This window comes from Paecilomyces variotii (genome assembly GCF_004022145.1).
Source record: "Paecilomyces variotii strain CBS 101075 chromosome Unknown C8Q69scaffold_15, whole genome shotgun sequence".
Lineage (NCBI taxonomy): Eukaryota > Fungi > Ascomycota > Eurotiomycetes > Eurotiales > Thermoascaceae > Paecilomyces > Paecilomyces variotii.
In genome coordinates, this window is record NW_021167154.1 from 176,044 (window position 1) to 191,165 (window position 15,122).

Genomic DNA, 15,122 nt, shown 5'->3' on the forward strand with positions numbered 1-15,122 from the left:
ATCGAAATCCGCAGGGCCGGTACTATCGAAGAGCGGCTATCAGATCTCTCATCGACGTGCCGGGGATCTCATGGCCGGGGAGCCAGAATACGGGGGTTGGGAGGATGACGCCGTACAGGCGGAAACGGGGGGGCTGCGCAGGAACAATATAGAAAGAAAGGTGGCGCGGGATTTGGTTAGAAGAAGTAGACAGATATAATTAGTCCAGATCAGGGACACGAAAGAAGGAAAAGAAACCAAACCCCTGAGAAGACAACAAGACTCTCGTCCGATCAGAACATCCAGCGCAAGGACTCTGACCAAGTTCCAGTTCCAGATTGATTGATGGTTTAAACGGTCGGTCTCTCCGCACAAGCAGCCAGGTGATCAGCCAAGCCCGCGGCCATTTTTAGTCTTCCCGCGCTGGGAGTCCGACTCCATGCAGGAACCAGACAACGGCACCAGAAGAATCGAGACTCTCTCCTTTTAATGTTTCACTGGCATCGAGCTCATCCTCTGTTCTCTCTCTTTCTCTCTTTCTGTAGATCTCTTACCATCATCTACTCCGTCGTTCTACACAGGATCTGACACATCAACCATGTGGTACGTCTCCCTCCAGCATCGTTGATGCGCATTACAAATTCCTTCCTTTAACGGGGAAGAGAAGAAGAAGAAGAAGAAAGAAACGCGCAGAGCCAACCAAACAGAACTCGAAACTGACAGTAGCACGCGCAGCAAGCACATCCTCAACGCTCAGGTGGCCATCCGGTCTCCATGCTGTACGTTCAAGTCCAGAAAAGAAAGTCAGGCTGGAGACGCCCAGTTCTGATTATTGATCCCCTATGTTTCAAAGCATCAGTTTCAACACTAACCCAATGCACATCTAGGCCGGAAATGGTTTGACTGTGCTGAATGTCACTATGAGCAGGAAAGCCACCCCCTGATGCAGTCTTTTGATATGGTCAGTATTTTTTATTCCTCCCCTTTTTGGATGCATACGTATTATTACCCCGCAGGGGGAAAGAAAAGAGAGAGAAGAAAAAAACAAAAAAAAGAGCTGCCATATCTAACTGTATCTCATCAACAGACCTTTGCCTGTAAGAAGTGCAAAAAGTGCTTCCGCAAAGACACGTCAGAGTTCGAGGACAGGTACGTAGCCCGTAAAGAGCGTGCGGCCTTGCTTTGGGACGTGCGTGTCTGGTGTCAAGCCAGCGTGACTTCTGGCCTTTGCAGTTAGTGACCAACGTCAATAGCGACGAGTATTGCCCGCATTGCGATAACCACTTCGTTATCGAGGCGAAGACCCCCACACCCGCCTTGAGGGTCGAGGGCGAGGATGCCCGTATCGACTCTAGGTATGCTTGTTCCCTTTGGATCCTGTCCCGTCTCGCAGACCTCCTTACTCATCGCTCGTGAAAGATTCCTCAAAGACGACCGCGTACGAGGTACTGCGGAGCGTTCTATCTTCAATGTCCGAGATGCGGCGGACCGGCTAGGCTAGTGCGTAGAAGTCGCAGGATTACGAAGATACGATTTTAGACGATGCCTTCGGGCGTCAACCTGCTTCTGTTTTGACTGCGTGAGATATCCAGATACGGCAGTAGATACGTTATGGTGTACAGGTGCAGAATTCAAGATTCTTTTTGTTTTAATGTCGCTTTAAGAAAACATCAGAAAAGGAGTCATGCGGACCCTCGTAGCCTCTACAACGCCCACACTCAAACATTATGACATTCAGTGTTCAGAGCTCTCTCCGCCGCCCCGCGTTAGGATGGCCGCAGTGCCTGTGCCCGGCGTCCGACCGGTCTTCTTCTTGGCCGCCTCTTCCTGCTTCTCTGCCTCTATGCTCTTCACGTAAGCCTCGATGTCTTCGTCGGGAAGCTGCTCCATGAGCTTGCCAGGGGCCATGATGGCAATCTCAATGTTCTTCGCACCGGTCTGAACGACCTCCAGCAGCGACTTGATCGTCAGCTGAATGGTCTGTTCACGGTCCATATCATCCTTGTGATTCCGCTCGAGGAACTCGCGTACGGTCTTGCTCGATCGGCCGATAGCGTTTGCTTTCCTGTATGACCGTTAGCCCCCAACCGCCGGGTCCCCGACTCATATATCGTAACAACCGACTTACCAAGCAGAATAGATACCAGATGGCTCCGTCTGGTAAAGACGGGGAACATTGTCACCCTTGTCAAACCCAACAATCAACGTACTGATACCGAAGGGACGGACACCACCACTCTGCGTGTATCGCTGCTGCACACCGGCAACGTATTTCGTGATGTATTCAATCGACACGGGATCTTCGACGGTCAACCTGTGCGATTGGGCTTCTACTCTGGCCTTGTCGACGAGGATTCTGGCATCGGCGTTGAGGCCGGCAAAGGCAAGGCAAACATGGTTGTCGAGGAGGCAGATCTTCGACGGGGTGATTCGGGTGTCTTGGAGCTTCATCGCAGACCGCTTCTCGCATCCCAGGACAACGATGTCCTTGCCCTTCACGCCCACGGCGCAGGTTCCTGATTCTGTAAGCTTCGTTCGTCTCCAGAGTTCAGGACGACTGCGGTTGTACCTCGCTTCACAGCTTCCAGAGCATATTCCACCTGGAAAACGTGTCCATCGGGACTAGACTCAAGTCAGGAAAGCGTATCGTAGAGCTTCTTCGCGACAAATCCTACCTGAAGACTACATTTGGTCAGCATAGACAGCAGAGGATGCGATCAAAGAGGAGCTACCATACCTGAAAGCGCTCGGTCATATCCGGAGGCCATTATGGATCGTGACGGTCGTAGAGGGTCAAACTAGGCTAGAATTAAGGAAGCAGATTGAAGGAGATCGAAGTGAGACGACCGTGGAGAGCTACAGAAGGCAGATGGCACGTTGGTGAGGCATGCGGAGTGGCAGCTTGGGCGATGACGGGCTCCGTAGCTGGACGCGAGTTCCGCGGCTGCCTCCAGAGCTGCGGCCCAAGCGCCAGCCGCGCGGTTATCGTCAACCTCCCAGAGCTTCCATATCAACGCCTACGAATGTCCTCACAAGATGTAAATCGCCAAGATCTAGTGGAGACTCACTTCATGCCTTTGCGGACTAGAATACTACGATCTCTCTGGCTTAGCCAATGTTGATAGAATATCAAACTCTCAGATTGACGCCAATGATGATACTACGTACACACTAGGGGCTATCTGCCGTACATCCTCGCAAGGAACAGCGGTCAATCCAATCGGTTGAGCCGGTGGACAGGTCGAATAAGGCAAAATCACATACAGGAGGCGAGAGGAAGACTGGACTGGAGAAGATACAGATTCTCTTTCAATGATTACGAAAAAAGGAAAATACAACGAAAAAGAAAGAAAAAAGAGATAAAGGAAGAGGCCGAAAGGTCCCGGGAATCTCTCCGCATGAAGACAACAAAAAGTGCAAGAGATAAGACAGCTGAAAGCAATCCTCCGCACTCCGACCCGTCCCATGACCCGAAAGACTAACCCAGTCACAGTGCCAGCCAACCTCAAAACAAAATCCTCCATTCATGACACGGACAGAGCATAAACCGGCAACACGGTGCCAAAATAGATAAGGGACAGAGAGAAGAGAAAAGATATTGAAACCACCAGTCAGCCCGTGTTTCCCGTGCCTGATCTATGTCCAAGTCTGGTATTCCTCCAACACGTAATCCAATCCCCCTCATGCTTCAATACAATCTCTCGGCCGGCCTTCTTTTGTGTATCCCTCCCATGACGATCTGACTTTTTCCAAGTATAAAACTAATATAGACGCTCAAAAAGGAAAAAAGAGAAAAAAAAAGAAGAAGAAAAAGGCATTCTCACTCCTGTTCATAAACGGTGATCTCTGTACCTTCGCCTTATCCTTCTTATGTAACTGCTCGTTGAAACCCGCTGGCTTGAAAAAGGAATCCCCAACACCCCCGACAAATTCCAGTCCGTTGTAACCCATCCGTGATCATACCAGCAATTTCCAATATGTTCCCGCCGCATTATATTGTTGCCGTGGGCAAAAGAGAGGCATCCGAAATACCTGTTCTCATGGCACGTTGATGTTGCACGTCTCCGCTCTTCGTCATTGGTGAAAACGCTCGATCTCCGAAGTCTGGTCGAGGCCTCCCGCCTGAAAAGGAAAACAAAAACATGAAAGTCGAAGTAACTGACGTGAAAGGACGCATCCCGCCACCTGCCCGTTGTCGCAGTAAGAATTTCCCCTGGATACCATGCAACGCTTTTTTTGAATACGGAATATAAACAAGCCGGATAGGGCGGACCAGAGACCGAGATACCCAGCGAAAACCCCGCGCGAACCAACGACAAGCTCCCAGCCTGCTCCTACCAGCCAAATGCACCCAAAGTTATTTCCTTATACAAGCACGCTCCAAACAAGAATCGATCCACACCGATGCCGACCGTTAAGCACAATCCCATAGCGACAAGCAGAGCTGAGGATATCGTATGCTCCTCCCGACGTTTATGCTGGAGACTTGTTGGTAGAAGCGCCGTTCCGCCGGGAATCGTCGCTCACTGTAAGACCTCCAAGACCAGTGGAAAGGAACGCAAACGGGTCGTTCGAACCGTCATTACCGTAGAAGTTTCCGTTAGAAGCATTGGCAGCAGGACCAGCATGGTCAGCACCAGTAAACGCAGCCTGGGTTGCGGGGTTACCAAAAGAGGCCGCCGAGTGTGACGCGTTGGTCGAGCCGTATCCTGCATTCATCTGGCCCATAGGCGGATATGGTCCAGGAGCGTTGCCAAGGCCAGAGGGAAGACCATAGTTGTTGGGAGGAGCCCCAAACTGCTGACCGAATCCACCAAAAGCGCCAGCGGTGGAGGCAAACGGACCGGGTCCCGGGGTGCTCGTCATCGAGCCAGGTCCCATACCGAAGCCAGCGGGCTGATCCATGGGGGACGGGAAAGCGGAATCAGCCACAACAGCTGCTCCAGAGCGAGGAGCACCGCAGCGCAGGCAGTTGATGTTCTTAGCAAAGTTATGGTAGCCACATCCTTCAGATCCACACTTCCAGTCACCAGCTCGGAAAGGCACAACACCGCCATTACCACCCACGCCGCGAGAGTGGCCCATACCATGGCCTCCGTGATGGCCCATGTGAGGGGGCATCATAGATGGGGGGCCATAGCCGTAAGCAAATCCCATAGGGTCCGGAGCAGCACCGACCGCCGGGAAAGAGCAGCGGAAACAAGCTGTACGGCGTTGAAAGTTGGAGAATCCGCAAGACGGGCAAGTCCAATCACCAGGTCTAGGGCGATTCTTCGAGGGCGGGAACGGGGTAAGAATCTCAGCCGCACGGTCAAGGACACGGCTCGATGAAGGAGAGACTTCGATAGCCTTCTCATTGAGAGCACGTCCGTTCATGCAAAGACTCTCCGCAGCCTAGTCAAACACACACTGTTAGTAAAAGAAAAACGGCTAGACCCGCTGAATGCAGAAGAAATGGCCATACCTCCTCGTGGGACGAGAAAACGGCAAATCCGGTTCCCGTAGGCTTGTGCTGATCAGGCGTCCGCAGGGTCCAGAAGGCAATGGGTCGTCCTCCAAACTGCGTGAACCAGCTCTCCAGCTCGGACTGTGTAGTATCATGGGGCAGACCGCTCATGTGGAGAACCTTGCTGCGTTCGGCCAAGAAGGCACGAACATCGGCCCGGGCATCCATGGGACGAGTCAGGATTTCAGGGTGCTCATGCGGAGGTTGAGACTTGCGGATCAGACCACGGAGGACTCGAGCCAGGGTGATGGCTTCTTCCATCGCACGTCGGGGAGACGCGGGAGCCAAGGCCTGGAGGTGGAAAGGAAGGTTGTGCTTGATGGGTGCGGACGACTGGACGGGCTCAACTTCGAGGGCGGCACAGATGTTGGCCAGCGAGCTGGGGCCAAAAGGCAAAGATTCCGGGTGATGAGTCTGCCACCTCTGGTATTCAGTGCGAAGGTCGAAGGTGCGGGAGTGCTGCAGGTATGGCGGCAGAACCACGGCCTTGTCACGGGCCTCTCGAGGAAGCTGGACACGGAGATCCCACGAGTCGAGGGTAACAAAGGAGAACTCCAGGTTCTTGCTCAACAGGTGCTCCTGAGCAAACGAGTCGAAGCGGTTGATGGCGTCCCGAAAGGTTCCTGCCGTGCGGACATGCTCCCAGGTCAAAGTCGTCAAACTCGCTATATTCCATCAGCCATTGATTCCTCGGGTCAGGCGATAAGCATTGACGGGCCGTCGGACTTACTGCAGAGAGGCGTAATGGGGGTGTTGACGGGCTTGACGAGGACGCTTTCGCGGTGAAGCTGTGCAGAGCGAAACTCAGTCAGCGGAAGTGTTCAGGAGCGAACACAACGGGGGATCACCGCAAGTTTCACTCACCTCCTCACAAGTCTTTGTGTCCAGCAAGATCCATCCCAGCTCGATCACCTCGGCCGAATCCTTAGTGACATAGACGCCATGTTCATCACAGGTCGTCGCAACATGGACGACGATGTAACGATCCAGCTTCGGGGAGGGCGCCGGAGCGGATGCCATCTCTCTCTCTCTCTGCTGCTGGGCAGAGGCCGGACTGGCGGCAGGGGAAAGACGGACACAAAGAGTGTCTCCTGCGGGAAAGCGAGAGACACGAATCACGACAGGAACGTGCCGTGACGTAGAATGGTCGAAGGAGGAGAGAAAGGGAAGGGGAAGAAAGGACGGAGAGGATGAGAGAGGAGAGAAGAGGGAGGAAGAGGAAGTGTTCCGTTGGTGGTGGACCGTGGATCAGAAAAGTTTCGGCTTTGGGGGTCAGCCTGAGACGGAGAGCGAGACGGGCCAGGCCAGCGCCGCGCCGGGCCAGCACGAGGGAGAGACCAGGGGATGCCAACCATCGATTCGAATCTCTCCAGACAAAGAGCATTATTATTCTTATCATTATTCCTGGACTAGACTACAGTGTCTCTCTGGCCGTTTTGCTTTCGTCGTCTTGTCGCGGGATCGTCCCGGAAGACGTTGATGTCCAAGGTACCGCCGCCGGACAAAGATACTCGAGCCTCAACGGGAATATAGCCATTTGTTCTTGGATCAGACCACGTCTACTTGAAGGAGGGGGGGGAAGCTCTTGGACATGGATGCTACAGCCTCTGTGTACAGTACATACATGCAGTGATTCTTGCAGTCCGGGGAATGGTTCCTCCCACCACTCCGCATACAAATAAATGTCTATGGTATCTATCTAATGCACCGTTAAACGCACGGTTGAGGGGCATCGAAGATCGCTCAATTTGCTAGAGGGGAGTATTACAGTACGTAGATATAACTAGCTCAAGTCATCTTTCCTTCATATCGCATCCAGCCTCGACTGTTCGAGACTGATGCATTGATTATTTGTCCCTTCATATAATTTTTTTTTTATTTTTTTCCAGCCGTCAAAAGCTCGATCCGCACAAAGTGGGAACACAACCAGCTTCAGATCCTTTTTTCCCTTCTCCTTCTCTTTTCCTTTTTACCCGCACAGCTGTGGTTCACCACTCATTAACAGCTTCTTTTCTTTTTTTTTTTCTGGTCGTGCACTGTACCTTGGCTCGGCCAGTTCACATCCGAAGGTACGCGAACCCAGTCGAGACTACTTACGCGGGCACTGGCAATTGCGGTTTTGGAAATAAATACTCTGACATCGGTACATTGGCCAACCAGATGACAAGATCCGGTGTTTCTGATGCCCTTTACGAGGTACTCCGGAGCAGATTGCAATAGCATTCACTGTCCCAGCTCCCCGGTGGTTGGAACACGTTTAAGTTTTTACTGCACTGGATTTTTGTTGTGAAAACAGCTAACTAGCTCAGTTGACAAGTAAATAATACCTGCGGTGAAGAAGATTCAGTACATAACAAATAATAATAATACATACGAATATGCTTCTCTGATCATTCATCATGAATTAATAACTTAACTAACGGGAAGCCCCCCCCTGGCGAGGATTATCAGCAACGGCCGGAAAAGCCAGAGCAGGACATCGTCTAAGAGAAAGCTCGGGCGGAGTATCTACTTAGCTGCTGTAAGCTCTGAAGCTAGGACGTCCTTCCGCTTTTCTAGCCCAACTTAACTCCTCTGCGAGTCTGCAAATTGGACAATCCCCTCAACACGTTGCGAGCTCTTTTAAGGGAGAACGTTGTGGAGCCACAACAACAAGAAACCTATGCTCAAGTCCGCCAAAACGGCCTGGTGTCGTTGGTTGTCGCGTCTGCACACGACAACTCTCATAGGGGACTCGTCATCAACCCAGTCCAGGCGCCAACAGATAACTACCTACCTAGGTAGAATTAGATGTCTGGGAAGTTTGGAACACAGGCCAGGCCCTAACTAAGTGTTCGACAGGAAAGAGGAACGAGCGGCAAATTGAATATTAATAGCACAGAATAACTATAGGAATTGTCTCAATCCTGCCAGTTGCATGCATCGTACCGTTTCTCAACTATCTAACGCGGATTCCACATCCATGCAGCGAGCTGCGACACAGACAACCTTGCCAGCCTTCATTCACATCTCATCTTCTTCTTTGGTCCTGGGGAATTGAGAGATTCGGGATCTCCCTTGTTTGGTACCTAGTTACGCCAGTTCCAATTTCGTGCAGCGCGGGAGGGTTTCCCTTGAATAATTAATCACCCTACCGCGTCATCCGACCGTCGCAGATAGTACATACCATAAAGACGAGGATCCCCAGGGTATCTATCTACCGCTAGATAGAACCCTCACGCCATCTACTCAAGTCGATCGTCGCAGGCATAATAATATAATGGTCCTAGTAAAATATAACAACCAGTCTGAGTCTCAATCAGGCAACTCAACTCCACATCCCTACATCGAATAGATACCAGTTCTAGTTCTACAGTCATATCTAACCGAAGGCAAATCACCCCCAAGAAGCAAATCGCCTTCCCCCGGCTCAAAGACAAAAAAAAAAATCAAGGGTCTAGATCCCCCCCAATCCCTAAGTATCCCAGTCCCAGTCCCAGTCGGTATCACATCATAGTCATACTATTCGCGGCACCGGATACCCCAAAGTCCCGCGGAATTACTCTATTCGATTCTATACCACAACGGGGAAAAGATAGATAGCGCATGCTCTCTCCTACTACAGTCTAGTAACCTATCTAATCCTTGCGTCGCGGAAGAGTTCCCGGAATCTGGCACCGGGTAAAAAAATACTCTAACGCTTGCAGGTCATCCTGGTTCGATGGAAGTGGCGGGTGTCTCCACGTGGCTTTGGCGTCGGCATTTGGAAATTAAAGATGGTCCTCCTGATTCTGATGATCTGATCAGGTTGCATGATACTTTAGTTTGCTTTACCTATATGGTTTCCCTGCATTCGAGCCTCTAGAATATCCTACGTGAAGGTGTGGGTTGTCCTGCAGGCTAAAATAAGAAAAATAAGGCAACTATGATATTGGTAGAGGTATAACGGAACGATAGCATTAAAACAATAGCGTTGTGTTCATTCAATCCGAAGAAGATCAAAACATGCCCATAACCTAGAAAATCCCGATCCAAAGAGCCCGTCGCATGTCGGAAAGTAGATGCTAACTGAGGGAAAGAAAAAGCCAAAGGTCAAAGGAATATTACTCGTCACGCATCCTCATTCTCAACCTTGATCATCGTTTCTCGGCTCTCCTCATCGTCCTCTTCTTCTTGAATCACGCTCAGTTCCATCTCTGTGGTGGGGCGGATATCCCCGGCGGGTTCGACAGATTGTCGTGCATCCGTGAAGTCTGTCTCTGCAGTCGCCGAACGTTCCCTGGTGTTGCGTTCGGCCTCCTTCATGGCCCGCATGGTGAGGATCTTCAGGACGGAGTTCTTGACCTTTACGAGGGCGTTTCTGCTGGAGGCATCCACTGCGACATTCTCCTCAATGGCCTCGTCGAGGAGCTCCTTGGTTTCCTCTGCAAGCTTGGCTTGATCGGCATCGATCTCAGTCGTAGCACTGCGTGTGCTGGAGCGGAATGGATCTTCACCCTCAGGTGCACGAGAGCCAGCACGCGAGCCAGCTCTCGAGGACGCCGCCGGTGCCGAGGGTGGTGCAATATGCACCTTGCTTACAATCGAAAACAACAGTTTCTTCTCTTCCCTTGTGCACTTCGGAGCACCTGCGCTTACTCCAAGAACGCGCTCTAGAATATCCTTCACCAGCGCCAAGTGCACAAAGCCGCAAGCACTGGAACTGGCCGCGCCTCCCGCGAGCACCCGTTCTCCTCCCAGGCCAACCACTCGTCGCTCATCAGTCCATTCAACAAGCATACCAACGACTCCGGTCATGAGAGCCTTGACTTCTCGCTCAGCGAGGCTCTCGTCGATGTCGCCATCGCTATCTTCCTCTGCTTCGAGAGAGAAGTACTCCTCTGCTGCGTGGAGAACCGCCCGGACTACCGGTACAGCTATCCGGCGCATATGCTCCGTGTTGGCCAGACGAGAATGGCAATAGACGGGGAAGAAGTAGGCAAGAGCCTGTCTCAGTGCAGGATTTTCCCGAGTTCGTGGGTGGAAGAACGAAACCACCAGGGACTGTAGGAGGGTCTCGATGGCAGACTCGTTCAGTTCTTTGATAGCAGGGGGGATATTAGGTCCAGAGGGCGAGAAAGTGTTGGTGAGCAGAAGCTTCGAAAGAGCTGTGGCTGCAGAAGTCTGAACCGAGGCTGGCGAATTGGCTTTCAGGGCCCTTGAAAACGCCTTCAAGAGTGATTTCTGGAAAACCGGCGGGGATACAGTGTCGCCATCCGGCTGAGCAACAGGAAGAAGCAGGGTGGGATGGGTCGTGAGCATGTCCGAAAGGATTTGTAGCGCGGTCACTTGGAGAGCTTCGTGTCCCTTGCTATAGCAATGGATAAAGAGAATCATGTTCTCTTCTGCGAGGGTCTACAAGACAAGTCAGCCTGCGAAATGGAGAATAATGGTTATTAGGTACGTACCTTGTCAAGTAGACAGCAGAGACCCAAACATTCCAGTCCCCTTTCTCTGATAGGCGCTTCATGACTCCGAACAGCCGGAACCACGAGGTTATTCAACATGGTGACTAAATGCATGTTCTTCTGCAGATTGCCCTCCACATTTTGGAGCATGCACTGGGCGATATGCAGGCACTTCATGTTGATAACGATCTCTCGGAGAATCTTAGCCTTGGCCTGTTCTTTATCGAAAGGCTGATCAGGAGTCTCGGATCGATGACGGCTTGAAGCATCGTCACTCAGTTCAGACTTGGCGGAAACGAAGCTATCCTCCGTCATGATATTATCGTGGACCTCTGCAACTGCTTCAAGAACCACACCGCAGAACTCGCTTTCTCCCGCAGCATCGGGCCCACAGACGGCTCTCAAGACTTCCACTGTGAGCTTCGTGCACTCTTCAGGCAAGTCTGCAACGGCCAGTGTCTCCCGTAGAAGCGAGAACATCTTCCGCCTTCCGACTTCATCACTGTAGTCCAAAGTGAGAGCGATATGAAGGAGCTGTTCAACGATAAATTCATTCTCCACCGTGTCTTCCTCATTACCCTCGCCCATCTCCTTGGCATTTTTGATCTTCTCCAGGAGGGCTGTAGTGTATTTCGATAAGAAATAAGCCAGAGCTGTCACTTCTGGCATCTTCTCATCGCCCAGGGATTCGTATTTTCCGTCGTTCTCCAGTCGGCAGAAATCATTGAAGCTGCGCGCCAGAAACGCGGATTCCGCAGTAAGCGTATCCCAGAACGCTTCATCAAAGAGAATCTCTTCTCGATAATCAGGGCGACCTTCCCAGAAGCTCTTCATCGCTTCGTGCGCAACACCGCCCTCCATACCGGAGTTGATCACGTCGATTCTCTCCAGCAGCTCCAAGAGCGCGGAAAGATTTGGAGGCGACAGCTGGCCCACTGGGCCTCCTTGTTCCGCATCATCTCTCTTCCCAGCACAGTCTTCGATCCATCGCTCATAAAATAGTTTGCCCGCCGCTTTCTTAACATTATCGTCACGGTCTCGAAGACCCCATCTGAGGAGCTTCTCGCGCATAGACAATGACAAATGACGGAAGTCTCCCAACGTGGGGAGTAGTCTCGCGTACAGTGCACGTCTGGTGGCTGCATCGAGGTCACGGGCACGTTCGAGGAGATAGGGCAAAGTGGAAGCTGAGAGCGGCAGATTAAGAAGCAGTGTCTTGCGCACTTCCGCACTAGTGTCATTCTGCAGAATATCAATTAGCTTCTCAAGTAGAGCGGCTCCTCCATCGTCATCGTCATCCTCTTCTGCGTCGTTTCCAGCCAGACGTCCCAGACCCAGGACCGCCTGTACCCTAACCGTAGGCTCCTTATCTCTGATCCGCTTCAGAAGGGCCTGGCGGATCAGATGGTAAAGCTCATCATCGATCGAGTCGACGGAATTGATGATGTGAGATATGATTTGTGTTGTACGGTATCGCACAGTCTTGTCTTTCGCTGCCAGCAGCGGGGTCATGATTGAGATAACATGATGTATCAGCCGTGCCGTAGGGGTCTCTGGGAACGTGTCGTCCTCATCTGCGGGCGCAAATATCCGCGTTTCTGCTCAATGTCAGCATCAAGCCTTAAGGCCGATAGGAATAGATGTGTATTCACCCTTTTCTGATGCGTGAGCCACAAACAGTCCCAAAAAGCGGATTACGCGATCTCCAACAGGCTCCGACTTCTTGATAGGAACCAGACGCAGTATACACCTGCTTATCTCGACGTTGAACTCTTTCTCGGCCTCCGTCTGTTCTTCTGGTAGGATATATTCCTCCGGCTCGTTCTGTCCATCCGGGCCTTTCTTGCCCGTCTTTCCTTTCTTGGCCACTATTCCACAACAAGTCTCTTGTATCTTCCGCAGTCGAACAACCAGCTTCCGGTGAACTGTAGTAGAGCGCTGGGAATCGGCAAATATCGTGCAAACATCCCGGCGCAAGGAGGGCGAAGTGCTAGGCGGCGCAGGTTCTTCCGGAACGACTGAGGGCGCAACAGATCCCGCGCGCCCAGATGGCTGCGCAGACGATCTGCGCGCGGTGGTGCTGCTAGAACGGGCGGAAACTCGAGCAGGCATGATGATACCTCTGCGAAGGTGTGTCGACTACGTTATGTTCGAGTTAATTAGGGGATGGGTGAAATCTCGGTCGCTGACGGTCGAGTCCACGGGAAACTTAAGACATTCTTAAACTAAGCGTCATAAGTCTTAACAGTCGTCAATGTCTGCAGATGCAATGCGATGCGATATTGTCCTGATCAGGTTGTCGAAGACAACCGCCGTATCGTCGATGAAACTGATGACTGCACGGCGCGGAGTAAACAAAGGCCCGAAGGGGTAAACAAAGCTGAGGCTTCCGCTGTCACGCTCACGCTAAGATAAGGGCAAGGGCTAGGGTAAGGGCTACATCTACAGGCAGTTTCCAGCTTCATGTTCCTCATTTTGAAGGATCATTGACACAATTCATCTCTGAACAGGAAAATTATTAGACCAATTCCTCTAGCATGATTCTAGTTCTCATACAAGGCTGCAATGCTCGTTCACTCCCATCTTTATCGGACAAGTATCCGTCCCGCACACGTGATTTCGCGGCTGTGCTGACTCATCCCGACAATCGGACGGTCTTTGCGGAGAAGCCGGCGATTGCGACATTATTGATTTTCCTGGAATCTCTTGTCTGATCAGCTCACACAGACACTGCAAAGATCAGAGCTGCCCAGCATGTTCAGAAGAGGTGTGCGCCAGTTCGCCACGACGGCGCTGCGGAGCGCTGAGGCTTCGACTCCGTACCACATCAAGGTGTCCAAGGCGCAGGGCGTCGTCAACGGTCTCACGGAAGGCATGTTTCCATCATTCAATGCTAGACTGTAGCTAACAATCTGATCCTATGCAGCCATTGGAAATACTCCACTGATCCGCCTGAAGCGCCTCTCTGAGCAGACCGGCTGCAATATCCTGGGCAAGGCTGAATTCCAGAACCCCGGTGGAAGTGTTAAGGACCGAGCCGCGCTTTACGTCGTTAAGGATGCGGAGGAAAAGGGACTTCTCCGTCCTGGTGGAACAGTTGTCGAGGGCACGGCTGGAAACACCGGAATTGGACTGGCCCACGTCTGCCGTTCAAAGGGTTATAAGCTCGTGATTTATATGCCTAATACTCAGTCGCAGGGCAAGATTGATCTCCTGCGCCTGCTCGGTGCCGAGGTCTACCCGGTACCTGCCGTGGCATTCGACAACCCTGAGAATTACAACCACCAGGCACGTCGTCATGCGGAATCGCTTGATAACGCTGTCTGGACGAACCAATTCGACAATATTGCCAACCGTCAGGCTCATATTGAGACTACTGGTCCGGAGATCTGGACGCAGACGGAAGGAAAGATCGATGCTTTCACTTGCGCCACGGGAACTGCTGGTACATTGGCTGGTATCACAAGATATTTGAAAACCGTGAGCGACGGACGAGTCAAGAGCTTCTTGGCCGACCCTCCAGGCAGTGTCCTCCACAGTTACATCCAGAGCGGTGGCAAACTGGTTGAACGTACGGGCAGCAGTATCACCGAGGGCATTGGACAGGGACGTATCACGGACAACTTGAAGCCTGACATTGATCTACTCGACGGTTCACTAAATATCAGCGACGAGAAGACCATCGAGATGATCTACCGCTGCCTCGATGAAGAGGGCCTGTACCTGGGTGCTAGCTCCGCTCTTAATGTTGTTGCCGCCAAGGAGGTTGCTGAGAAGCTAGGAAAAGGTCACACAGTCGTGACAATTCTCTGCGATGGTGCGTACAGGTATGCTGATCGCCTGTTCTCCGATAAGTGGCTGCGCAGCAAGAACCTGCGGGATTCCATCCCTAAGCACCTTGAGAAGTACATCGTACTGCCTTAAACTCTGGGAGCGAAGCTCGCTGAGCTCGAGTTCTCTAGCAACTAGCTCACCCATCCATCTCTGTGGGTGGAGCTAGAAAGGCGTGGGAGGAACCCGACAGGAGGCCTGCCAGCAGGCAGGCTCCGACATAAACCATTGTCTGAATAACAGTGTTGGTTGGGACGCATAACACTGTCTTGTATCTGTACATATACATTGAGAAATTAGCCTGTCTGCATTACGGGTAACCAGAGCAGCGTTTCGTTCATGATCAGTATGTAGAAGGCCGGACCGGAACTGCCTTGGCA

At 51.9% G+C, this 15,122-nt stretch overlaps 5 protein-coding genes across 5 annotated transcripts; 2 read left to right on the plus strand and 3 right to left on the minus strand.

The window, feature by feature from the left end:
• The first annotated feature begins 347 nt into the window (after positions 1-347).
• Positions 348-1,630, plus strand: C8Q69DRAFT_480648 (hypothetical protein). Its single transcript, XM_028631539.1, has 6 exons — positions 348-582; positions 715-758; positions 867-940; positions 1,067-1,128; positions 1,233-1,334; positions 1,399-1,630. Exons 1-6 carry the CDS (start codon positions 578-580, stop codon positions 1,478-1,480), a joined length of 369 nt encoding a protein of 122 aa, XP_028481571.1. The 5' UTR covers positions 348-577; the 3' UTR covers positions 1,481-1,630.
• C8Q69DRAFT_480654 (proteasome component PRE6) lies at positions 1,631-2,968 on the minus strand. The gene is made up of 5 exons (XM_028631540.1): positions 2,717-2,968; positions 2,655-2,661; positions 2,549-2,601; positions 2,108-2,495; positions 1,631-2,044 (listed from the first exon to the last, which is right to left on the minus strand). The coding sequence occupies exons 1-5, from the start codon at positions 2,745-2,747 to the stop codon at positions 1,714-1,716; spliced, it is 810 nt and encodes a 269-aa protein (XP_028481572.1). The 5' UTR covers positions 2,748-2,968; the 3' UTR covers positions 1,631-1,713.
• A 1,484-nt stretch (positions 2,969-4,452) lies between these two features.
• Positions 4,453-6,505, minus strand: C8Q69DRAFT_408600 (putative RNA binding protein; the record flags this gene model as incomplete). The annotated part of the gene is made up of 4 exons (XM_028628205.1): positions 4,453-5,373; positions 5,444-6,150; positions 6,216-6,273; positions 6,350-6,505. The coding sequence occupies 4 exons, from the start codon at positions 6,503-6,505 to the stop codon at positions 4,453-4,455; spliced, it is 1,842 nt and encodes a 613-aa protein (XP_028481573.1).
• Positions 6,506-9,282: 2,777 nt separating this feature from the next.
• C8Q69DRAFT_480663 (nuclear condensing complex subunit, C-term domain-containing protein) lies at positions 9,283-13,279 on the minus strand. Its single transcript, XM_028631541.1, has 3 exons — positions 12,564-13,279; positions 10,912-12,509; positions 9,283-10,858 (listed from the first exon to the last, which is right to left on the minus strand). Exons 1-3 carry the CDS (start codon positions 13,021-13,023, stop codon positions 9,575-9,577), a joined length of 3,342 nt encoding a protein of 1,113 aa, XP_028481574.1. The 5' UTR covers positions 13,024-13,279; the 3' UTR covers positions 9,283-9,574.
• Positions 13,280-13,665: 386 nt separating this feature from the next.
• Positions 13,666-14,835, plus strand: C8Q69DRAFT_488729 (hypothetical protein; the record flags this gene model as incomplete). The annotated part of the gene is made up of 2 exons (XM_028632066.1): positions 13,666-13,783; positions 13,838-14,835. 2 exons carry the CDS (start codon positions 13,666-13,668, stop codon positions 14,833-14,835), a joined length of 1,116 nt encoding a protein of 371 aa, XP_028481575.1.
• Between the last annotated feature and the right edge of the window lie 287 nt (positions 14,836-15,122).